This window comes from Balaenoptera physalus, assembly GCF_965194825.1.
Source record: "Balaenoptera physalus genome assembly, chromosome: 16".
NCBI lineage: Eukaryota > Metazoa > Chordata > Mammalia > Artiodactyla > Balaenopteridae > Balaenoptera > Balaenoptera physalus.
The window spans coordinates 44,657,888-44,683,642 of NC_138898.1; the positions used below are offsets into that span (position 1 = coordinate 44,657,888).

General features: G+C 44.5%; 1 protein-coding gene across 7 annotated transcripts in view; it reads right to left on the reverse strand.

The window, feature by feature from the left end:
- Positions 1-414: 414 nt before the first annotated feature.
- KIF16B (kinesin family member 16B) overlaps positions 415-25,755 on the reverse strand; it is a 291,300-nt gene continuing 265,959 nt past the window's right edge. For 6 of the 7 annotated variants that reach the window (XM_082428587.1, XM_082428585.1, XM_082428582.1 and 3 more), the window contains one exon: positions 415-1,567. In XM_082428587.1, coding sequence (XP_082284713.1) covers positions 1,409-1,567 — 159 coding nt within the window. In that variant the 3' untranslated portion in view covers positions 415-1,408. Of the gene's footprint in view, positions 1,568-1,587; positions 15,748-25,755 lie in introns of those variants that run through there. The other variant, XM_082428583.1, reaches the window with a different exon arrangement.

Consider the following 25,755-nt stretch of genomic DNA (forward strand, 5'->3'; position numbering starts at 1 on the left):
TCTCCCTGTAATCACAACTGCACTCAAAAGCAAGTCTTCCTGCAGCAATTAAAAAAAAAAAAGCCCTTATTTTTTTTTCACGCTAAACTATGATATCTAATTAGTACAATAATAATTTTCCCCCTTATCGGGATAATAGCATCTTTAAATATATTTTTCAGACTGCAGAGCTCGGTTGTGAAGGCATATTCTCGAAGGTTGAATGCAAGCATGTTTTCTTACCCATTCATTTGTGACTTCAATCATAACTGTAAGGGCATCTTCTACTACAGGAATGCTAAATTATACATTATGTATGTTTCCAGGAACATTAGATAAATTTTTAAACAGACCAGTAAGAATGATCATGTCACAAACTTAAACTGAGTTACAGGGTAGATTCCATAACTTCATTTAATATTGATAGCAGCTCAATTTAAATCTTGAAAAAACAAATACCTTTAATAAATTTGGTGTGAATGATTACATATTTTGATATAACTATCATACAGGAGTGTGTACATATATAAATCTATAGGCAGAATTATATACATTTCAATATATACCACATATATATTTTTTCTTCTCACATTTTTCTCTTTAGTAAAACAAAGCAGTTTTACTGTACATAGATGTGTGATGCTACATTAAGTCCTGAGTGATTTAAGGGATCGTTAATAAACTACAGTAAATTCTGGTCTTTCAGCTAAAGATCCAGTAGATTCAGTAACAAAAATGTGAACAAAATGTTTAAAAATATGCATTCAGCGAGGCGCTCGTTTTGTGCTTAGCGGAGGAAGCTTGAGAGTGCACGGCCGCCATTTGGGAAAAACTTCTTGAATATTCAAGATTAAACAAATATCCTATTTGAATGGATTTATAGAAGTTGATGTCACCTACATCCAATGTGTCAAGCATGGAAGACTCCAGTCTTGACTGGACCCAAAATCCCTTTTGCACAATATGAAATTCTGTGTAAACATCAGTGCTTAGGGATTATGTAAAAAGTTCAGACTCAAATGGGGAAAAAGCAAAATACAATGAAATAACTTAAAATGCTTTTCTTGGGAGTCAGCCACATGGAGGGAATATAAAAAAAGAAGAGTGTATTTTGGTGAAAGAGGAAACCAGATGAGAGTCATTAGGGAGGTCTGGTCAGCCACCCACCTCGGGAAGCCCCAGGCTGGCTCGGCCCCCAGGGGCCCAGGGTAATGGAGCCATGGGGACGTATTCTGCGTGCAACAGGGAGAAGGCCACATTCACCCGCGAGGGGCAGGGACGGCCGCCGTCAAGGTCACCGTCAGCCAGCCCGGCCCCCCAGCCCCGCGCTCCGCTCAGGCACTAGGAGGAAGCGGTGAGGGGTCCAGGCCCCTGGCTGGGGGGCCGCTCGGACGAGAAGGCACTGCGTGGCGTGGCCCCATCACCGGCCCTACCCCGTCCCGTGGCTGCTGTAGTCGAAGACGCCCTTCTTGAAGAACGGCGAGAACTCGCAGACGGTGTGTTTGGACAGCGTCAGCGCCACCTTGTCGATGTGCAGCGGGGACGTCGCTGACTGGAGCATCACGCTGAAAAAGTCCCTGAGGTACCTCTGGGGAAGAGACAAGAGGCAAAAACACGGTCAAGACACTGTGGGGCGGGGGGAAGGGGGAGGAACGTCCCGTGGAGCGTGGAGGGGCTGCCACTGTCGTTAGAAACAGCGCAGGGACCCTCCGCCGCTGCCTTTGCCTCATCAGACCCACCTGGGGAGCAGCCATGGTACCCGGCGTGCAGGCGACACTTCCTGGCTCCTACGACACGGCTTGGACCCGTCTGCACACAACGCCCAGAGGGATGCTGGGCAGTGGCGGCTGGGCGTGGGGTCTGCGTTCCAGCAACAGTGTTGCTAGTTAATAAAGTCATTTGGTCCCCACCACCAAATCACTCATTAAAAGGCAACTAAGAGGAGAACAGAAAGGCTAGCGGTCTGCACGATGCTAAACGTGCATTTTTAAAGGGCACAGGCCTTCTCTGCTTTGGATCCTTCTCTTAAACCAAAGGAAAAGCAATACTGGGGACGAGAGTGTCCGTAGCAAGCACTGATATTTACAGACCCCTTCACAAATCCTATGATCACCAGTAAAAGGAAGTTGTTGCTAAGATTAATTGCTCTGAACCCCGTGTTCGCCCCTCCCCCCCGCACACGTCTGTCACAGCATTGGCCGCCTCTTCTGGCACCAAACATGCAAATCACGTCTGAGACCAGGACCCGAGATGCTGGGGCTGCAATCAGACATGGGTGCCAGCAGGATGTGTTAAAGGAAAAGAGGACACAGAAATAGTTCATATATTTCAGGTCAGGCAAACGTTTTCTATAACAGAAAATACAGATGGGAGCCGTTTTAGGCCTGAATCTTTATTACTGTCTCAGTTTGTTTAAAAAGTATAAATCCTGGGCTTCCCTGGTGGCGCAGTGGTTGAGAGTCTGCCTGCTAATGCAGGGGACACGGGTTCGAGCCCTGGTCTGGGAAGATCCCACATGCCGCGGAGCAGCTGGGCCCGTGAGCCACAACTACTGAGCCTGCGCGTCTGGAGCCTGTGCCCCGCAACAAGAGAGGCGGCGATAGTGAGAGGCCCACGCACCGCGATGAAGAGTGGCCCCCGCTTGCCACAACTGGAGAAAGCCCTCGCGCAGAAACTAAGACCCAACACAGCCAAAAAATAAATTAAAAAATAAATAAATAAATAATAATTAAAAAGTATAAATCCTGTCACAAACTCAGAAATTAAACATAGTAATTAGGGACTCTGAGTAACAAAAAAATTTGTCTATGAAACATGGCCTAGAACAGTGGTCCCCAAGCCAGGGTGATCTGCCCCACAGACATTTCTGATTGCCACAGGGGGGGTGGTGTACCTAGCGGGTGGAGGCCAGGGATGCAGCTAACATCCTACAATGCCCAATACAGCCTCTGTGCAAAGAATTATTTGGTTCCAAATGTCACTACTGCCACAGATGAGAAACCTGGCCTGGGGGAAGTCGAATTCAGCTACCTGAACGAATTGCCAACCTCAAATTTACCTCTGAAAGAAGACATTCTGCTTAAGGAAAATGTTAGCTACTTTCTTAAAAACAGTAACAAGGATTACTAATAATTAACATTTGTATAGTAATTTACAGATTCTAAAAATCTTCAAACTTCTAATTTTTTATGCTTTATGGATGTATAGCTGATGCCCAATAACTGCATATCCTTCAAATGTACTCATCACTGAGGAGTGTTGACACACGTAGATGCCTGTGAAACCTTCACCAAAGCAAGGTGACAAACATTTGTACCACACCCAAAAGTTTCCTAAGTCACCTAATTTTACCTTATCCTCATAAGATAAAATACCTTCATACTCTTCATAAATTATCTTCATAAGTTACCTTCATACTCTGCCTAGAATTACCTCTTTTTATTACTGTAACACCCATTATCCGGGGAGCAAGGCTAGTAACCAAGAGAGAAGACTTGAAAACAAGGGTTTTTAACTCAGACTCTGTTTCCTTTGTTCAATATTCCTAACTTCCTGGTCTCATGGCAATTGCTCAAGAAAGGCTCTTGAAATAGAGATCAGGTAGAGGTAAGAAGGTGCCAAAACCAACTGCTAGAAAATGAACACCTTGCTCCAGTACTTATTTGCATCAGAGAAGCAAAAGGGAACCTGCCTTGACTTTTCCATGGGGGAGGAAAGCTGAGAACATTGACCTAGAAGGACCCGAGGTCCAGCAAACACAGTTACTAGGAAATATCGACCACACCCGACCAGCCAACGCTCACGATGAAATGCATGTGTGCAGCTAACTGTGCAAGATGGAGAGAGAGTTGATCTGGCACAAGGAGGACGGGGAGCTCACCGCTGTGTGTGAGCTACACCCCTTCGTGGTGAGAAGCCGGAGCAGAATCGTCATCTCAGCAGCTCCTGTGCAGCCCGTGTCCCCACGGCCGCGCTCAAGGGCAGACTAAAGCGCAAGACAAGCTTGCCTTCCAGATGAATTCTGACCGGATGGAAGGTGTTTAAATCCGGCAACAGATGTTGTATCAACATCTGTCATCATTAGTTCATGAAGCAGGAGCCCTTTGAAGGGCCAGTAAAGCCTGAAGGGATAATGAAAAGGGAAGTGAAAATAAAAACTAGAAATAAAAGGCAAAGAGAACGTATTGGAGACCCCCTTCCCTGCCCGGACAGCACCATAAAGAGAGAGCAGGGAAGTAGCTGCAGGTGATGGCTTTTCTTAAAATGAACGCATCAGTACACCTTGATGAAACCACCAGATAGAAGGATCTGATCCAACTGATTTTAAGCACTACGGAAGAGCTTTTTCTTTGCAAGACAAATCTCCACTCAGCAGAACAGGGCAGCCTTGGCTCCCTTTACCTAGACCGCTTCCTTGGTCAAAGAAATGCTGTGATTAGGAAGTGATCTTCGCGGTGACCTCGGGAGGCTCTAAAGTGTATAGGGTGAGTTGTCTGTGTCCAGAGCCACAGGCTTGCGGTGGGCTGAGCAAATTCTTTCTGGTGAATGACAAACACAAAGGGCTAGGGCTGGAGCTGGGGACACCAGACAGAACTAAATTTCCAGGAGGTTCCTGAGGTCACAGCATCTCACTCTTCTCTGTAATTCCCCATCATCCCGGGCACACTGCCGAGCTGGGGAAAAGTGCTTACAAGCAACCTTGATGACTGATTTTGATGAGTTAATTTTTTAAAAATTGAAGTGTACAAAGAGAAAACAGCAACCATCATGAATGTGCAGCCTAATGACTTTTCAAAAAGTGAACACGCTGGCGTGCTCAGCATCGGAATAAAAATATCACAACATTTTTGGAGCTCAGGCAGCCCTCCGCACACTCTTTCCCTCCAGGGTAACTGCCATCTTGGCTTCTGGCACCATCGATTAGTTTTGCCAGGTTTTGAACTTCATACTGATGGGATCCCACAGGGTGCACTCTTCTGTATGTGGTTTCCACTGCTTAACATGATGTTTGTGAGATTCGTACACCCGGCTGGGTGACCTGTGTTCTGTTCGTTTCAACTGCTGCGTAATATTCCACGTGACCACGCCCACCCACTAACTGGAACGGAGGGGTGTGCAGGGGTGATGAGTTCGATTCTTTTGTCTGCATTTCTTCAGTAATGACATCCACTTCCATTTAATGGTGTCAGGTGAGTCAAGTTTATTGCTATTCCTCCAATAAGGAAGTTTCCCCTTAGGGCTTCAGGCCCCGGTCCAAGACCAGCCATTGTACTAGAAGGCTGCTATTGCATTGAGTCAATATACATTATAAATATATGTAAAATACATACTTAAATACATACATTTATATTAGTAATTTTTGCTGCCTGTGCCCCCAGTGTTTTCCACAGCACCTGCGGCTGCAGGGAGAAAATTAAAGTCAAAGCTTTCTGTCAAAGCTCCCCCTCTACTGTTGATCCACAGACACCCCCGCCCTCCCTGGTGTGTGAAAACAAGTCCAGAAGCCGAGCTGCCTCCCCAGGGCAGTTCACTTTATAGGAGAGTATTACAAAAACTCAAGGACATCGGGAATTTCAGTGGCTTATCAGGGTCAGGAGGGCAAAGCAGGAGAAGGATCTGTGAAATCCAATATCCAATTTCTGTTTCTTTCACATGGCATCTTCTCCATTAAAATCAGAAAGAAAAGCAGGCAAATTTAAATCTCTGTAGCCATTAGGGACCACACAAGGCCCGCAACCCTTGCCCGCCCTGGTGGTGGTGGGGGGGTCACAGCTGAGTCTCTGCTCTGAGAAATACCCTGGGTCAGGGCCACTGAGAAGGTTCGGCAACATTCCAGCCCCGCCTCGGATACTTGGAGGACGAAAGTCAGAGGAAACCCAATCTTCTTTCAGGAAGATTGCAAACTGGGAAGTGGCAGAGCAAGAGGGGGTCTGGAGATGTCTGAGAGTGAGCAATTGAGGGAAAGGGAGGGACCAGGAAATGGAGCACAAAGACACGCAAGGGGCCGGCTAGAGGAGGGCGAGAGAGGATGGGATGGGATGGGATACAGGGGGGAAGAGAAGGTGAAGGGAGAGAAGGAAAACAGCATGACTCTGCCAGAGATGGAGGCCCGTGAGTTGTTTTCCAAGTTGGCAAAAAAGGTTTAAGAATAACAGATATATTAGACATCTATCTAGGATTTTTACTTTTAGCCTCTTGGACCGGCACTATAAAATATAAGGTATTTTCTTATCAACGCTTTCAGAAAATCAAGTGTAGGTGGCTAATCTTTAAGGCATGCTTCAGTACTGATGCTGAATACCTTGACTTCATAAACTGTCCTTCTTCTACAGGCTGTGGGCATGTTTTATTGTTTTTTTTAAAGGCAATCTACACAGGGGCAGTGAGCCGGGTTGGGGGAGGCAGGAGTCACTGGGAGAGATGGGCCCCCGTGGGTCTGTTCCACACAAAATGTGAAACTGGCATGTGCTTTGTAAAGTCCCCTCAGAACAAAACTTAAATCCTGCAGGGGACCATGAGCTTTCAAAGGGGAGGCCAAGAGAGACCAGCGGAAGGATGAGGGGTACAACGATTGCCAGAGACACCCTCCACCAGGCTCCTGACGCCTTCTTTCCAAGGTAGTTGTTTATTTCCTTTAACCCTTACCTGTACCACCCCTCCGAGTATCTCCTTGGGACTGTCCCCCACATGCACACACCAAGCTGACCAGCTACCTCCTTGCTCCTCTCACAGAGAGGCCATTCATCAAAGGCTTGCAATGTTCTAGGCACGCTGAGAGCTTTTAATGGTCTACCTCATTTAATTACCACGACAACTCTATGAGGTAGAGACTATTATCATCTCCATCTTCTCGATGCAAAACCTGAGGTCCGGGAGGCTTAAGTGATGTCCCAGAGGTCCCAGAGCATGGAAGTGGGAGAGTGAGGGCTCACACCCACATCTCCCATCCAGAGGCTGGTCTCAGCCACCAGACTGCCGTCCACAGCAACCACCAGCCCCCTCTTCTCTGGTTGACCCCCGTCTCCGGGCACTGCGCTCACTGGGCCAGGCCGATAGCGCTGGGCATCTCAGCTGCTTGGGCCAGATGCTGCCTTTCCCGGCCTGACGGCGCTCTCATGGGGACAGGGACACGGGGTTGTCTAGAGTGAATGTTCCACACAAGCCTGGGGCAGAGACCTCTTCCCTGTGAGGCTTCTATTCTTCGACACGGAGTCCTACGCAGCTCTGCTCATGCTGCCGTATCTTCCTTACTGCGCTTTGCTGGGCACTGGCCATTTTTTGACTGCCCTTCCTCTGCTTCCCTTCCCAAACAGCATTCACATTCCCTTCTGAAAAATACCTTCCCCTTCTTCGGGGATTGGTTATCCGGCTGAATTACGGCAGAGGATTGGTGATTTTTTTTCCCATTCACAGTCTGGGATGGGTACCTCATACCCAAACTGCTAATCAAGATACCACTTGGGGCCTGCTGGGACCAAAGGGTCCTCTGGGGCAAGCCTCTTCCAGACTGCAGAGCTGGTGCCATAGAGCATTTCAAGAGTTTACGTAAGAAATTCAGGGCAGATGCAGAAGAGTTTCTGATCTGCCCATTCTGTCTGTGGTCTTTGTAAGGAAGTGGGCTTACGAAGTCATTTTCTACTGTTTGCCATAAAGTTAACTGACAATCCCCCGGGGTGTTGGCAGGTACCCATCAGGAATCAGAGGAAGCCTTCCATCTACACCACATCCAACTCCTGGGGGGCTAGTCTGTTGTGGGATCAAGGCATCTGCCCAGGGCACTTCTCTTAGGAAGAGGTCAATCCTAAGAGGCTTTCAGATGGGTCAGTGCATCTCAGAGGTCCATTCCCACCCAAGCATTCAGCTGGAAGCCTCCTGCCCCAAACCCAGATACACACAGGGGCCAATTTTTAAAATTCCAACACCATTTCAAAACACAACCACCAAACATTATTAATCTTTGAGCCAAAACACAGGCTAGTATGGTCTGTTGGCTGTGTTAATGAGTTCTGAAAGGCAAAACACACTCTCTACAGCAACACAGGGCAATTCAGCAAGAATTTAGTCAATTATTTTAGAGCTTTAGCTTGGTACTTCAATCGACACACTGCATTAAGGGAAAAAAATGAAAATATAATGTGTTGCTACATGCTACTTCACTTTAGACATTCTTGACGGTCATAATATTAACATGATTCACGTGTGACCTACTATATGAATGAAAGGAAAAGTACTTGAGTTTCTGGAATAACCTGGGTAAAAGCTGGCCTTCAGGTAGCCTCTGCTGGGTTCTTCCTTTCAACTTGGGAACTTCTGGATAAAATGCTACTCTGCTCAAAGGGATGATCACGTGCTCTAAAGCCCGTCCAGGCAAGAACCTGGGAGCTCAGCAGGGCGTTAAACAGCGTGGCCGCTCCCATCTTGCAGCCATTCCCTTTCAAGTCCGGGATCTGGAAGGAAAGGAAGGTTTGAGATCAGGGAAAGGAGGGAAGGTGTGTGGTACCCAAGCTCAGCGATGGATGTGAACAGGGAGCAAGGCCAGCATGTCGAGGGCTCAGCCTGGGGAAAAGCAGGGCTTGAAGGAGATTATGACGGGCCTTGAACCTGGCTGTGGGTCTGCTGGTACCTGGTACTGATACAAAGTGCCTTTCCTGGCTCAGGAGCTCCTATGACCTGAGACACACTGAGGAAGAGGAAGACAGGTGTGTGGGTCCTCTGTTTACAGATGAGAAGACTGAGATCTCAAGGGGCTTAGCCAAGGTCGACGACTGTAAGAGGCTGACAAAACGACTGTCTCTTCAAATTGGGAGAAAGTCCTCGAAATTCTTGAGGAAAATCCTTTAAGCCTGCAACGTAAGGTGTGAATGTAAATGTAAATGCAGCCCCTCTCTCTGGGGCGTTCACACCCGCTCGTGTAGGCTCTCAGAATCTATCTTGAATTTCAATCAACCACCATGTGCGCACGTGCGTGCGTGTGTGTGTGTCTGTGTGTGTAAGAGATGGGAATGAGAATAGGGCCTCGGAAGCATTTGAAAGACCTTACCTTTTTATCTTTTGGCTTCCTTCCTTCTGTTTTAATTAGCAGGGGGATAAAGTCATGACCATTTTATGTTATTAAAAAGTTTCTGTTTTAATAGGGCTCACAGCTGTAACTGTAACCTATTACTTATTTCACCAGCAATATTTCACCCCAGCCATGTCATCCTAATGATTTTCCGGACATCTCATTGTTGTAGAGCTCTCTTCATTTTACAGAATTTTAACATCAATCCATAATTTAATTTAAAACTATTGAAATTATTAAAATTGAAATGTTCTTTAAAAATGTAACAGGGCTTGAGCCACCTTTCCACTGTGACATATTAACAAGGAAGACAGTTCAATGGCATTCCTCATTTCCAGAAGCCATTAGCCATGGTGGCAGCTTAAAGACAACTCTCATTCCAATAAGACTTAGAGGTTTCATTTACCTTGCAGTACTTGGAAGCTGCATCATTGACTGGTGGGCTCTGAAGATGGATCCGGCCTGGATGGAGGCACACTGGGATACTTCTAGACCCCAGAGAGGTCTGGTCACCATTGGCCACGTGTTACGAATTGACCCAGGCAGGTCGATACTATTCACCCCGTCGAGTCTTCCCAGTTCTAAGCTCCCATATGTTCTAGTCTGAACACTTCTCTCTGAATATTTAGGAATCCTAAAATTTGTCTCCACTGGATCAATTGGTGGAGATGCTGGGTTCCTTTCCCAACACGCCCCCAAATGTCCTCACACTCTGATAAAATTGGGACAGTTTGATTCAGGCAGGTCACTCATCCACTGCGCGGTTACTGCACACCTGCTCCCCACGCAGCAGCGTGTGGGTACTGGATGTCCAGCGCTGAATATGACAGGCACAGAGCCTGCCCTTCCAGGATGCCTGGGCTGCCCGCACCACATCCTCGTGGGTCACAGTCATTCTTACTGGTGCTGTGCTTCCATCGTCTAAACCCTGCTTGTCCTTTAAGGGCTGAATCACGGATTATTCTCTGTTGACGCCTCTCTTCAGACCCTATTCATGAATCCCACAAATATTTACTGAGAGCTTTCCTCCTGCCAGCACTGCTGTGGATTCAGTAATGGACAAGCCTCATTTCCATCCTGAGTAACGCGAAGGCCTTTCAGGGAGGTGGGCAGGAAAAGCAGGAATTAAAATGTGGCTCCAAGAAAACAGGAATGAGATGCTTTTGGAGCACTAGGCAAGGCAGCCAGCCTCATCCTGGGAATTGGTGACATTTATGCCAAGACCTGAGGGGTGGGAAAGAATCAAGCAGGGGAAGATGCTGAGGGAAGCCTGTTCAGGCAGAGGGCAGAGCGTGTACAAAGCCTCATGGTGGGGAAGCAGAGCTTGGGGCACGGCCAGTGGTCCAGCAGCACTGGACTGTGCGCTACTCAGCGTGGGGGACACACTTCTGGAATGCTCCGCCCCCCGATCAGCTCTCACCCAGGTCTCAGACCGGGGGTCCAGCACTGTGCTCTGGCAGCCTCTCTTCTCTCTCATCCGTGGAGTCCTGCCAGGCCTTCTGGGTGGAGCCTGTGATTTGTTTTAACCAAGAGAATGCACTGGAGGTAATGCCAAGAGTGAAGAGGTCACCTTGCAGGTTCCGGTGCCCCAGCTGAGCCCAGTTCTTAGTGAAGCTGTAATCTGAATGCAGCCATACAAGTGGCCAGACCTGACAGAGACACTTGGAAAAGAGGAACCACCCAGCGGTTGGTTCCACCACCCTGCCCACGTTCCAGAAACACAGCATCATAAGCAATAAAGTGGTAGTTTCTTTAAGGCACTAAGTTTTGGGGTAGTTTATTACTCAGTGATAGATTACCAAGATACACGTATTTGGGAACAAGGTAAGAGATGAGGAAATAAATGATATTAGTCAAAGCAGAATAGATAAAGTTTCTTTGGTTTCTGATTTATGCTTCATGCCAACCTCTTCCAACCTTTTCTGTATTTCTAATAATAATTCTGTCTTTGCAGGTATTTCTTTTCTATCCTAGGTTTTAAAGTAAATACTTGGAATAAGTAATCATCATTTGAAATATGGCACTTATTTCTTGATATTATACAGAATTCTGAGCACTCCCACTTAAAATTCATCAGGGTGAAAATGCTAGCCTGTGATTACAGAATCTGAACTATTCATTACAGCTATTCAGAGACTCTTCTTTATGAGTTTAACGATATAAGCATATTATATTGAATTATTATGGTACTGCATCAATTGGACTCATAAATTTAATATACTCAGTCTGGTTCACATATTCTAATAAAATCCAGCAAGCTTTAAAAATTTTATAAGGGATGTGCATTTCAAGTCCATGTAATATTCAATTTTTACAGGTTGACGTTCTTGCTTGGGGTATTAAGCGGCTTCAACCCAGCCTGGCCAACCAGCAAGGTCAGGGTGAAACCCCACAAACAAACAGGCCACATCAGAAAGCCCAAGGCCTGCCTGGACTAAGAAGCTGATTAAGCTTTCCTCCAGAGCACAAGTCACTAGCAGTCCCATCTTTCCGTCTCACAGAGGAGGAGAGAGGAGTTCAGTGTATGGTGTACCTGTGAGCTGGAAGTGACACCACTTGTCAGCTGTGAGGGGGGAGGAGGCAAAGAGCTTCCAGACCGGCTCACAGACCCCGCTGTCGACTTTGTTCGGTTAAAGCAAAATATGGGAGGACGCTGGGAGGAACCCAGTCCCCGGGGCTCACTCTGGTTCTTTGACTTTTGCTTACCGTATCTTTGTAAGAGATTGGTAACCGGCTAAACACAGATGCAGAGCAACTCAACACCCGGAGGGGAGGTTGGAAGAGAGCCCTGGAGACACACCTCGGCCACTGAGACCACATGGCTGCTGAAGTCCAACTCTGCTCTGCAAGCCAGCTCCTTGGGCACTCGGTCATTCCGCAGCCACCACGCTGGGTGCGGGGACCTTACAGCACAGGGACAGAAAGTCCCCGAATGCCTCTGCACCTCTGCTTCCTCATCGGACGATCTTTTAAGGATCAGAATATTAAATGAGCTACTGTCTGTCAAGTGCTTCGGGCAGGGCCCAATTCACAGTGAGTATTTATTAAGTCATCGACACTATTATCTATACAGCTTTGTCCTCTGGGAGTTCGTGGGCAAATATGTTAATTTTCTCCTCTTTTGGATGTTTAGAAACACATGGGCTTAAAGCATGAAGTATTGAACTTTAATGTTTTCCCCTTCAAAGGAAAGTAGAGGACAGCAAGAATCTGGAATGTTTTTTTCCAAAGTCACCTCATAGCAGATACTGGCAGACCCTTTATTTCAAGGGTTACTTTAAAGGAAGGAAGATTTAACATGTTTTTCAAAATGGAGAATTAAAAATAAAATATTATAGTATTAAAAATAAAATTAATTAAAATTTTAATATAATATTAAAAATAAAAAATCTAACTATAGCAGGTAAATTAACTATCCTCTGAAAGATCTTTTTTTTTTTTTTAAGTAAATGCTTTACTGGGAATTTCAATTTTATAATTTAACATAAAAAAATGACCTTATTTATCCCATAAATGGTTAGAAATAGCAATGATGTTTATTCATTTATGTGTAAGAATTTACTTTTTTAAAAAAAATAAAGGTGTTCAAATAGCCCCTTGGAAACCTCTTGTCTACGGGTTATAGAGAGAATTCAGCTTAAGCCTTGATGAAGGCTAAACTTCTGTCTGATTATATGATTCACTGCTTTTTACTGTAAGCACAAAGCAAATCTGCAACACAAGTTCCTTAGCACCAATTTCAAAAATTAATCCTTTAAATATAGGAACATAAGAGGAAACTATTTCTAAGAGAATTATTCCCCTTTCCATTTAAAATGTTATTAAATAAATGGTAAACTTTAGTTCTAGTGTAGTTTCAAATCCACTAGTCTTCTTTAAAAAAACAAAAAGCATGACTCACCATTCATAAATCAGGATTCAGAGATTGAAGATACTCTGAAAATATGTGAAACCAAAAAGCTACAAATCATAGATAAAAATCCATACATTTCCCTTGTTGTGGATTCCAAGTATAAAAGATCTTCACCAGGAGTAGATTGTATGTCAAAAAAAAATCACTTTCCCTGCTCATCCACAAGAAGCAACTCCTTAGCCTTTAAAGTTTTATCATGAGATTGCATCAATTCAGTCACATGAAAGATCATTTTAAGGTACATTTTGGATACTGAAATTCTGTAAAGTGCCATCTGGGGGGAAAACAAAAACAAAAACAGAAACAGAAACAAACCAAAACCCCTATTCTTTTCTTTGTTTCTAAGTTCATGATTCCTCCCAGCACTGTATAAACCTTCAAAGAAGTTCCTGACATTTGGAGCAAGAAGGACAGCTCCCAGTGACCAACATGACTGACAGACTTTCAAATGAGAATCTTGCTGTGTGGCACCTCCTGTCTACAATGCACTTAAAGAACCAGGTCCTAAAACACTTGAGAATCAAGAAGCAGTTGCACATGAATTACTGGCATCCCAAAGTCTCCCTTCTAGTGGAACCCAGGAGCTGGATGCAGTGCGATGCTTCGGGAACCCGGAATGACGATCTCGTCCTTTTCCACCGGCCATGCCTGTGGGTGAGCAAAACGATCCTTCCCTTTCGAGTCTGACCTAAGGTCATCTGTGTATCGATGGCAAGTGCTCCTTGGCTGGCCTTGAACTGGGCCATCACTGAGTAACACTGAGACCCTGAATTCAGGGTAAGAGGGGAAGCTCTGGAGACTCTGGGAGGGGAAGACCCACTGCCCCTTTTTTGTTCTCTGGACCAGGGGCTCCTGATGATCCCTGTGGGACTATCTGCCTGGCACATTATCCTCCTGCCTTAGGAGTTACTCCTCAGGGTCCACACGGCCCTACGCCCCGGGGAGAGCTGCGGTCACGCCCCAGGTGTGAAGAGGACCGTGGCCCCAAGTGGCGGGCCTGTGACCCTGCCCCACAGAGAGGATTAGCTGGGGATTTGGATTATCTGCACCAATGATCCCCTTCACAGGGGACAATGGCTGAGGCTGGACGAGGTCAGGGAAGGTGGAGGGTGGGAGAAAAGCCAGATCAAACCTTCTCTAAATGTAACACCTCTAATTTTCAAAAGGGATAGATTTGTATTTTATATAGGGAAATGAAAATAAATTCCTTTACCAAACAGATATTATCTACAGAATTAAGCATCTAAGTTAAAAAATATAGACACTGGATCCGTGTCCTTCCTGAAAGACACTCTCCATTAGATGACTGACACAAAGATGGCCATTAGGTAATTAGATCTTGACAAAGGCGTGAGTTATCTTTCCTTAGGACCTTAGCTTGTAGCAAAATGTCATGGGTTTACAGTATCTTCTTTCTCTCAAACAAGGGATATTTACTTATTTACTATACAGAACTACGTCCATCAAATCAACTTATAATTCAAAGCCAAACTTTGGAAACGTTTAAAACTGTCCTGGACAGGTCTTAAAATCTGAGAAGCTGCTGCAGAAGAGAAGTGACGGATGCTCAACCAGGAGGATGAGGACATGTGCTCTTCTGGACACTCGTGTCTGGCTGTGTGAAACGCCAAATGAACCCCAGGAGTTTGTAAGCATCAGTCTTTCAGTCGTCAAAACCTGTAACATCCATGACTGTTTTCAACTGCAGGGCTGGGCAAGTAGTGCAGTAAAAGTTAAAAAGTACTGACAAAATGTGGGTGGAAAGATCTTACGGATCAAAAAGAAATCTCACCAGCGAGGGGATCCTGGAGAAAGCGATGGGGCCATTTAATCAAAGAATCGGTGGGTTCATGTGACATCCGCAGACTCTGCCACAAGAAAACTGCCTTTCCAAGTAAGGAAGGTCAGTTTATAGGCACTGCGCTATTACCTGAATTATAGCCAGATTCTTGCAAATGAGAAACTTCAAATAAATGCAATTTTTGTGAACTGGAAGATAGCACTATAAATGGGAAAGGAAAGGGGAATCGCAACAACATATACCAAGAAGCATAAATACCCCAGACTGTGGAGATGGTGAGAGCAGACAGGGCCCCTCGCTGCCCACAGCACTCACTGCAGAGCCTCAAGTACGAGCCTTATGACCCACCGGCTTCCGCTGCCAGCTGGTTAAAAAAATCCATTGAGAAAAAGGCGATGGCTTCATTTACTGCCATTTTCATCTTTGATTAGCAATTCTTTTTTCTTCCTGATTTCAATGACGGTTTCTTAATTTTACTTATAAATAATATGAGACAGGTGATCTCAATTAGAAAACAGACTAGAGAAAGTTTTTTTTTTTTTTTCTGGTTGCCTGGAATGACTATTAGATATGTAAATGTAAACACATTGCAGTGAACTGCTGGGAATAAAAATAAGGCTATCTAAAAATGGATGGGAGTTTTACAAGGGCAAACAATAAAGATAAAAAGTCCTATGGAATTGGAACAAACTGATGTTCTTCTCCACTTGTTCCCCCCAAATATTGTCTCAAAGGGCTGCTTTATTACCACTATGAAATGTATGTGGCGTGTACAGAAAAGGATTGCCAAGGGGAAAAAATAACTGGCGGAATTCAGAAATAAAGATGCAGTTTACGAAGGCAACAAAGGAGGGTGTGGAGGTTGGCTGGCACAGGCCACGATGAGCACCTTTCATCTAAGAAAAGCACGACTTACCTGGAAGACAAATCTGAACGAACGGAGTGAAGGGAACTGAAGCATCTTCGGGAAAGCCTAACGCCAACTGGGAGGGGCTTTGTAAGAGAGAAAAGATAATTCCCCAATGTTGATATAAACAGTGAGCAGAAAACTTGGTGGAGACAGGACAGAGACAGCAGTTCTCAAACAAAAGCGCAGAAAGAATTCTGATCGTGTCTTTCGGGCTGCTGCAGCAAAGAAAATGTTTGAAGAGGAGCCACACTGACCTCAATGGAAATAAACAAAATTGACTATTTCCGGAAGCAAGAAGCTAGGCCTTCAGCTTTATAGCAACACTAGAAGATACAAAAGTAACCAGCGTAATGTTAAAGCAAGGGAAGGCAGGGTGATGTGGGACACATAGCACAACGCTTCTCAAACAATCTGCGGGGAAGGACTAGTTGAGGAGGGAGAAATGGAAAGCAGAGGAGAAGAAAATGAGAGGGTGACCAGGCCAGGAGGCTCAGCACAGGCAAATGGGATTCCAGAAAGAAACGGAAAAACCTTAAAAGAGGAAATGATCACAAAAATCTCCCAGAGATGAAGGATGTGAGAGAGAGGGTCCAGGCAGATAGAAGCCTGCAGAAGGCAGGGCTGATCACCAAAGCAGAAGAACCGTGAGCACTCTGAACGCTGGGGACAGAGGGAGGGAGACAGAATCATGTCTCATCCAAAGGATCAGGAATCGAAATGGCTTTGAACCACTTGACAGCAGCACTGGAGTCAGAAAACAAAGAAGAAACCCCTCTGAACTACAGAACGAAATGGTTTCCAACTAATATATTCTATCCAGCCAGGGGGCGGGTGAAGAAAGACATCATCATACGTGTCTCTAGAAATGTACCTCCTACACGTCCTTTCTTATTTAGGAAACTACTAGGGATGTGCTCCATCAAAACGAGGGAGTAAGTCAAGAAAGAGGAAAAGACGGAGCACAGGAAGCAGGGGAAACACCTAGAGAGACATCAAAGGAGGATGGAGAAGGGAGGTCAGGGTGGATGTGACCCAGGCTTACTCCAGCACATCCATAACTGATTTAAAACAAAGTTTCAAGAACTATATACACACACAAAAGAGCAATAGGTTCTCTCTCTCTCTCTCACACACACACACACAGCAAAATGGTCAGGAAGGATATACACCCAACCCATAAGAGCAGTCTGAGATCCTCTGAAAGCAGAGACTGGGGTCACTTATTTGGGGGTGATCTCGGACACAGAAGCAAAGGGGTGGGAAAGCAAGAGAGAGAGAAAACAAGAAAAGCCAACGCAGGGGGGTGCTGCCGAGCAGGTCACCACTGTGCACAACTGGGTCAGTCCTGCTGGGGACTCTGAGAATCATGGAGACTGTGCTTCGCATCGTCCCTGGAAAGGAGGGGAGGCCGGCAGGTTCACCCACAGACTTGCAACCCTCCCTGTGTTCCCTCCAGAGCCTCACCTCCCTCCGGTCCCGGACTGGCGTTGGCTTTGGAGGAGGCCGAGGGGGAAGAGCTGAGAGACCCCAGGGGATGCCGCCAGCACAGGCTGGAACTGCCAGGCCGCGGCCAGTGTCACAGGGGGTCAGGGGCCAGGGAACAGCACACGGCATGTATCAGCTGTGGGACGGGCCTGGGGCTGGCGGTGATGGAGGGCACCCTGGCCGTGGCTGTAAGGAGGGGGCCCAGCTCAGCGGCCCAGGCTACCCACGCTGGGAGCCAGGGATGCGGAGTCGGTCTCTGCTCTCGGCTCAGCTGCTTTTCCTCCCAAGCGCTCTCACCGTGTCTTTAGCGTATGGCTTTCTGATGAGGACTTTTTGATTACGCAGAAAGCTTACTCATTATTTTCCTAAGGCTCAACAGGCATTTTTAAAGGACTAAAAATACAAGTTTTATTGCAACCTTAGGAGATAACTCAGGCGAATGTGGCTCACGCACTGGACCCAAGTGAATCTACCATCAAATGACTGCAAAGCACTCAGAAGACAGAGAGGCGCCCATGAGCTCCCCACCCCACCACGGTCTCAGCTGACACCCACCAAGCGGGACTGTGGCATCTCGGCAGGAGAAGCCGGGACGGCTGCCAGGGCAGAGCCCCGGGCCTGGGCTGCTCTGCAGTCACTTCCAGGAGCTCCTGTGCTTTATGTTTTTACAAGAGTGGATTCTTATTTTATTCTCTTACATAACTCTATCTATAGAATTCTATCTATACACAATATTGAATTATATCTAAAACTGACATCTCTACACACTTATTACTTATACAGTTATAACCTACGTTTATAATCACCTATATAACTATACTTATAACTGCCTATAATTATATCCACATAATATAATCTATAGTTAAATCTATATAATATCTTATCAGATCATGCTTTACCCTATTTGTAATGAATAATTTATCATTGCATGTCTCCTACTCAGGTGACGACTAACAAGATTGTGATGCGTCTACAACAACACAATCAGGGGCCCTAAAGGACAATCTGGTTCCCAGGAAGGGTCTAGAACCTCACGGGGACACCCCTTTATCTACACCCAGGACAATGTGTGCTCTGGGGGAAAAGAAAAAGTAGCAGCTTCTGGCAGCAACGAGCAAGTCTAACTGAACAAACACGAACACTGCTAGAAATTAATGATATAAACATGACACTATCGTACACATGACTCAAAAGAGTCACTAATTCCAAAACAATTTTAGTAACTTGGCGTCACCGGAAGGAGGCAGGTGTTCCTTCCACCATCCATCACGGCTGTTCCTTCCCTCCAATTTTAGCTGTGTTTCCATCTGACACTCCCCCTGGGGCCCAGGAGCTAATTAAGTGCTTCGGTTTAGAAGACCCTTCCTCCCCATGCCTGCTGTGCCGCAGCATGAATGTGAGACGGCAGGGGCGGCAGAGGGAGAAAAGATGAAACAGCATCTCGTGACGCAGGGTAAACAGTGAGGTCAGCAGGAACTTAGAGCTCACACCTGTGTCTGAGCAAGGCGGGCCAAGCTACCTCCAGGTACGGGCGACGGAGGAGGGAGCCCAGGCCGCCTGCCCCATGCATCCACGCCACTCGTGATGCCTGCTTCTGTTTCAGAGGCAGGGAGACATATAATAAAAGAAAATAGCGATGCCTCACTGTATCTAGGAGGAGATCAGGAACAATCCTCCAGCTGTGGTTGAGCTCTGCAATATTCAAGCTTCGTTTCATTTTGCTTTTAAAGGTAACCCCAGGAAATGAAAAATCTTGTGTACTGAACTCTACAGCGGAGCACGCCCAGCTCTTAAGCTTGCCGTATTGAGCTGCGATGCGTTCCTTTCATCTGACGCTGTTTCCATAAGGAGGAAAGAGCTGGAGAATCTCTGTTGTATTTGTCAAGCCCCCGAACACCTTGTAAGCGAACATGGGCGCCAGGAAGATGACAGATGTTACTGATCTAATGGGGACTGCACATGAGGTGGTACTGTAATTGGGACTGATATTAGAATATCAAAAGCCTCAAAAATGGAAAAATTACCACCGCAGCTGTATCTGGGGTGAACGGAAATGGCTTCTGTGGTGGTCAGTTTTATGTGTCGACTGGGCTGGGCCACGAGGTGCCCAGATATTTGGTCAAACGTCATTCCGGTGTGTCTGTAAGGCTGTTTCTGGAGGAGATTAACATTTGAGTCAACAGACTGAGTGGCGCACACTGTCCTCCCTCACGTGGGTGGGCCTCATCCACTCGGCTGAGCAAAAAGGCAGATGCTCTCCGAGTAACGGCAACTCTGGCCTGACGGCGCTGAGCTGGGACAGCAGTCCTTCCTGTCTTTGGGTTTAAATGGAAACGTCAACTTGCAGAACGGAACTCACGTCACCGGCTCTCCTGGTTCTCAGGCCTTTGGGCTCGGACTGGACCTACACCACTGCTCTCCCTGATCTCCGCCTGCCGACTACACATCTTGGGACTTCTCAGCCTCCATAACTGCACGAGCCAATTCCTCATAACAAATCTCTTCCCACGTACACATCCTGTTGGTTCTGTTTCTCTGGAGAATCCTGACTAATACAGCTTCCAAACCCTAAGTTAGTGAAGTGGTAAAAAAAAAAAAAAAAAAAAAAAGCACTATTCCGGTACCATGAGTTGTGTGTAGAAATGCAGAATTCACAGATGTATTTAATACTAAACCTCACCGTCTTGTTAAGATTAACGTTGAGGGTCTTGGGCCTATATGCTCATTTCATCACTGCCCTCAGCTCTCATTCAACTGAGTGGCAAGTCATGCTGACTCTAGCTCCTGTGTATCTCTCTAATCCTTCCACTTTTCTCCACCCCAACTGCCATCACATCCTTCTTCAGGCCACAGTCATGTCTTATCTGGAGACAGTACTAGCCTGGCCATTGCTCTTCCTGCCTCCGCCTCCCCTGCTCCCGCCATTCTCTCCCCGGTAGTGAAATCTCATCCCTCCACTCCTCTGCTCAAAGCACTCCATGGGCCCCTCCCTGTCCTGTGGTTCAGGTCCAAAGTCATGAAGACAGCTTTAGGGTCTGGCTTTTCCTTCCCTGTCTACGCCCACACCAGTCTCATCTTTCCCCAGCAGATTCCTGGATCCCACCCTAGTCTTGCTGAATCAGAATATACTAGAACAAGGTCTGAGAATTTGTATTTTTCAAAAAGCTCCTCGAGATAATTTCAAAGGTCAGCCAGACAGGCTTGGGAACCACTGTTTTGGGAGTCACGTCTTCTGATAACCACGGAGGTGGTACGTGACTTATTTGCGTAGTTCCGTGATGAGTCATCTCTGCTCCGACAGGACCGTGAGCTCCTTGAAGACAGGAAGCATTTGAGTGACACATGCAGGACAGGCTCAGTCCGGCACGGGAAGTGGTCCTGAGCGTGGGCAGTGACTGCCAGAGTCACTGGACTGCTTTAATACAGACAGCAAAGACCATCAGAGGGAGGCCACCAGACGCCATGTGCTTCCTCTGAGATGCGAGGGGACAACAGCACTGCCTCTACTGTGTTCCTGCCCCAGAAAATCAGACCTGAACTCAATCAAGCCACTCAGTCTAACGACTCGTTTTCAGAAAACGCAGGATTAGAGGCACACGGTGAACGGCACCATGGGATGCAATTAGCAAATCCTCAAATGTGAGAATTCACTGGATAAATGACATGGTTTCATCAACAAACAGATGGTGAGAAAAAAAGAGGGAAGAGAAACCTATACATTATAAGACACTTTAGAGACACATCAACCAATACTATGTGTGGATATAAAGTGGGTCTTGATTCAAGTACATCTATTAAAAAGAAATGAGAAAATTGGTGTGGCCTGAACACTGACCGGGTATTTGTTTATATAAGAGATTAGTTAACTTCCGGTGTGTGTGTGTGTGTGTATGTGATGACAACGGCACTGTGGTTATGTTTAAAAAAAAATCCAACAATAAAGGGTGACCATATGTCGGTGGGAATGTAAACTGGTACAGCCACTATGGAGAACAGTATGGAGGTTCCTTAAAAAACTAAAAATAGAGCTACCATATGACCCAGCAATCCCACTCCCGGGCATATATCTGGAGAAAACCATAATTCGAAAGGATGCATGGCACCCCAATGTTCACTGCAGCACTATTTACAATAGCCAGGTCATGGAAGCAACCTAAATGTCCGTCAACAGAGGAATGGATAAAGAAGGTGTGGTACATATATACAATGGAATATTACTCAGCCATAAAAAGGAATGAAATAATGCCATTTGCGACATGGATGGACATAGAGATTGTCATACAGAGTGAAGTAAGTCGGAAAGAGAAAGACAGACATTATATAATATCGCTTATGTGCGGAATCTAGAAAAATGATACAGATGAACTTGCAAAGCAGAAATAGAGTCACAGATGTAGAAAACAAACTTATGGTTACCAAGGGGGGAAAGCGGGGCGGTGGGATGAATTGGGAGATTGGGATTGACATATACACATGACTATATATAAAATAGACAACTAACGAGAACCTACCGTAGAGAACAGGAAACTCTACTCAATGCTCTGTGGTGACCTAAATGGGAAGGAAATCTGAAAAAGAGTGGATATATGTATATAACTGATTCATTTTGCTGTACAGCAGTAACTAACGCAACATTGTAAAACAACTATACTCCAAAAAAAATTAATTAAAAAAAGTTATAAATAGAGTCTTGCTTTTTAAGAGATATATCCTAAAATATTTATGGATAAAATATGATATCTGGCATTTGTTTTAAAATAATCCTGTTAATGAGTGTGTGTGTGTGTCCAGTGACTAGAGGTAGAAATGAAACAAAACTGGTCACATGCTGACAATGATGAAGCTGGGTGACGTGAGAGGGTACATTGGGTTTATTACATTATTCTTTCTGGTTTTGTAATATACACTGTCATAAAAAATAAAGTTTAAAAAATGTATAAGTCATTAATTTCTATATCGTGATATCTCAAAGTTCCTTTAATGCACTGAAAGCTGGAGATGGTTGTATAACCCTCTGCAGAGCAGAAATTTGCTAATATAACAGGATTGCATTCTTTGATTCTAAGAATTCTTTGAAACACCTGCTGTTAACAAACCCGACACTCTTAAGTAAAGGCAATTTCTCTTTTGAGCCAGAATGGGTTGTAAAGGATTTCCAAAGAAGATCCCTCTGCACAAAGGAGAACTGGGGCCATGTCCTGAAATGAAGGTGTTCTTCTCTTTTCCATGGAAATTCTAACCTTATTTTGATGCTAAAATAATATACTCAAGTCCTTCGGCTTCTTCACACTAACTCGACAGAAGATCATCTCAACTTTTCTGTCTGACAGAACGAAGGGGAATTTGGTTTTAGTACAGTAGAAAGTGGTAGAAAGTACAGGGAGAAAGGGGCGGAGGAAGAGGCAACCCATATTGAGATTTCGTAAGTGACCCTTGAAGAAAAAAATCTTTACAAATCATACCGACGGTGTAATTAAACGTAGCAACAGGTCACTTAGAATATCCTAAGTGATACTACAAGATAGATGAACATGAAGGTCCTCCGAACCAAGCATCAGTGTGGAAAAGTCTTTGTGGTAATACATGAAAATTATAGGGGAAGAGGATCTTTACAACTGTTTGTCAATTACATCAGTATTCCACCTGGCCTCTCACCTATTTTATGGTTATGTGTGATTACAAGAGATTTCCTTCCTGGTTTCCATGTTCAAATGTTTTAATTTACAAAGGTGGTCTGCTGGGTGGGTACCTCATTAATTTGCATACTCTGAAAATCACTGATTCATAGAGACAGACATTTACCTTGAGTTTGGAAAGAACAAGTGAATAAAAATGGTGCTTGGTAAAGATAGATAAAATGGTGACTTGCAAATTTCAGAGTAATGAGTGAGTCACTCTTAATGAAATATACGTTATTATATGCTCAGCAGTGGAGAAAATACGTATGAAAAATACAATTTGTTTTGATGATGATTACCTTCCTTTTAATAATAATTAAACCTCATACTCTTAAGAAAAATGTATACTAGTGCCAAATCGACTCACCCATCCACCCATCCATCCATCTTTCTTCCCTCCTTTGTTTAGCAAAGCAATTAAGGGACAATAGAAAAATAAGAGGATGGAGGGGAGGACAGAAGTGAAAGAAAAATGAAGATAGAAAAGGAGGAAATGAAGGAGATTATAAATGCATGATGACTGCATTTATAAAAAATTTATAAGATTCTTAAACTTTATTTTCAAGAGCAGTTACAGGCTGACAGAAAAATGGAGAGGAGGGTAGAGAGATTTCTCATACCCACCCTTATCCTCACATGCACACAGTCACTATTAAATTCCCACACTAGAAGGTTCCATTTGTTAAAATCAGTAACCTACACAGACGTCATTATCACCCAAGTCCGCAGTTCACATTAGGGTTCACTCTTGCTCATTCTATGGGCTTTGACAAATGTGTAATGACATGTACCCACCATGACAATATCATACAGAGAAGTTTCATTGCCCTAAAAATCCTCTGTGCTCCACCAACTCATTCCTCCCCACCACTAACCCCTGATTCTTTTACTGTGTCCATAGTTTTGGCTTTTCCGGAATGTCACATAGTTGGAATCACACAGTATGTAGTCTTTTCAGATTGGCTTTTTTCACTGAGTTTTATGTATTTAAGTTTCCTCCATTTCTTTTCATGTCTTGATAGCTCATTTCTTTTTAATGTTGAGTAGTATTTCACTGTCTGGATGTACCACAGTTTATTTATCTAGTCACCTACTGAAGGACATCTTGATTGCTTCCAAGTTTTAGCAATTATGGATAAAGCTGCTATAAACATTCATGTGTAGGTTTTTGTGTGAACATATGTTTTCAACTCATTCGAGTAAATAGCAAGGAGTGCAACTGCCAAACTGTATGGTAAGAGTGTGTTTAGTTTTATAAGAAACTTCCAAACTGTCTTCCAAAGTGGCTGTATCATTATGCGTTCCCACCACCAATGAAGGAGCGCTCCCATTGCTCCACATTGTCACCAGCACCTGATGTGCATGGTGTTTTGGATTTTGGCCATTCTAACAGGTGTACAGAGATATCTTATTGTTATTTTAATTTGCAATTCCCAATTGACATATGATGTTGATTAACATCCTCTTATATGCTTATTTACCATGGGTATATTTTCTTTGGGGAAATGTCTGTTCAGGTCTTCTACTTTTTTTAATTGGGTATTTCATTTTCTTATTGTTGAGTTTTAAAAGTTCAAAGTACGTTTTGGATAAGAGTCCTTATCAGATGTGTCTTTTGCAGATATTTTTTCCCAGTATGAGGCTGGTATTCTCATTCTCTTGGCATTGTATTTTGTAGAGCAGAAATTTTCAATTTTAATAAAGTCCAGCTTATCAACTGTTTCTGTCATGGATCATGGTTTTCATGTTGTATCTAAAAAGTAATCATCATACCCAAGGTCATCTGGGTTTTCTCCTGTCATCGTCTAGGAGTTTTAGAGTTCTGCATTTTACATTTAGGTCTATGATCCATTTTGAGTTACTTTTTGTGAAGGGTATGAGGTCTATGTCTCAAATCTTTTTCTTTTGCATGTGGATGTCCAGTTGTTCCTGCATCATTTGTTGAAAAGACTATTTCTGTTCCACTGTATGCCTTTGCTCCTCTGCCTAAGATCAGGAGACTATACTTACGTGGGTCTATTTCTGTGCTCCCTATTCTGTTCCATTAATTTATTTGTCTATTCTTTTGCCCATAACATACTGTCTGGATTACTGTAGCTTTATGGTTAAGTCTTTTTTTTTTAATTTTTGTATTTTATTTTTTTATACAGCAGGTCCTTATTAGTCATCAATTTTATACACATCAGTGTATACATGTCAATCCCAATCGCCCAGTTCATCACACCACCACCCCCGCCCACTGCCGCTTTCCCTGCTTGGTGTCCATACGTTTATTCTCTACATCTGTGTCTCAATTTCTGCCCTGCAAACTAGTTCATCTGTACCATTTTTCTCATTTCCACATATATACGTTAACACACGATATTTGTTTTTCTCTTTCTGACTTACTTCGCTCTGTATGACAGTCTCTAGATCCATCCACATCTCTACAAAGGATGCAATTTCTTTCCTTTTTATGGCTGAGTAATATTCCATTGTATACATGTACCACAACTTCTTTATTCATTCGTCTGTTGATGGGCATTTAGGTTGCTTCCATGATCTGGCTATTGTAAATAGTGCTGCAATGAACGTTGGGGTGCATGTGTCTTTTTGAATTATGGTTTTCTCTGGGTATATGCCCAGAAGTGGGATTGCTGGATCATATGGTAATTCAATTTTTTGTTTTTTAAGGAACTTCCATACTGTTCTCCATAGCAGCTGTATCAATTTACATTCCCACCAACAGTGCGAGAGGGTTCCCTTTTCTCCATACCCTCTCCAGCATTTGTTGTTTGTAGATTTTCTGATGATGCCCATTCTAACTGGTGTGAGGTGATATCTCATTGTAGTTTTGATTTGCATTTCTCTAATAATTAGTAATGTTGAGCAGCTTTTCATGTGCTTCTTGGCCATCTGTATGTTTTCTTCGGAAAAATGTCTATTTAC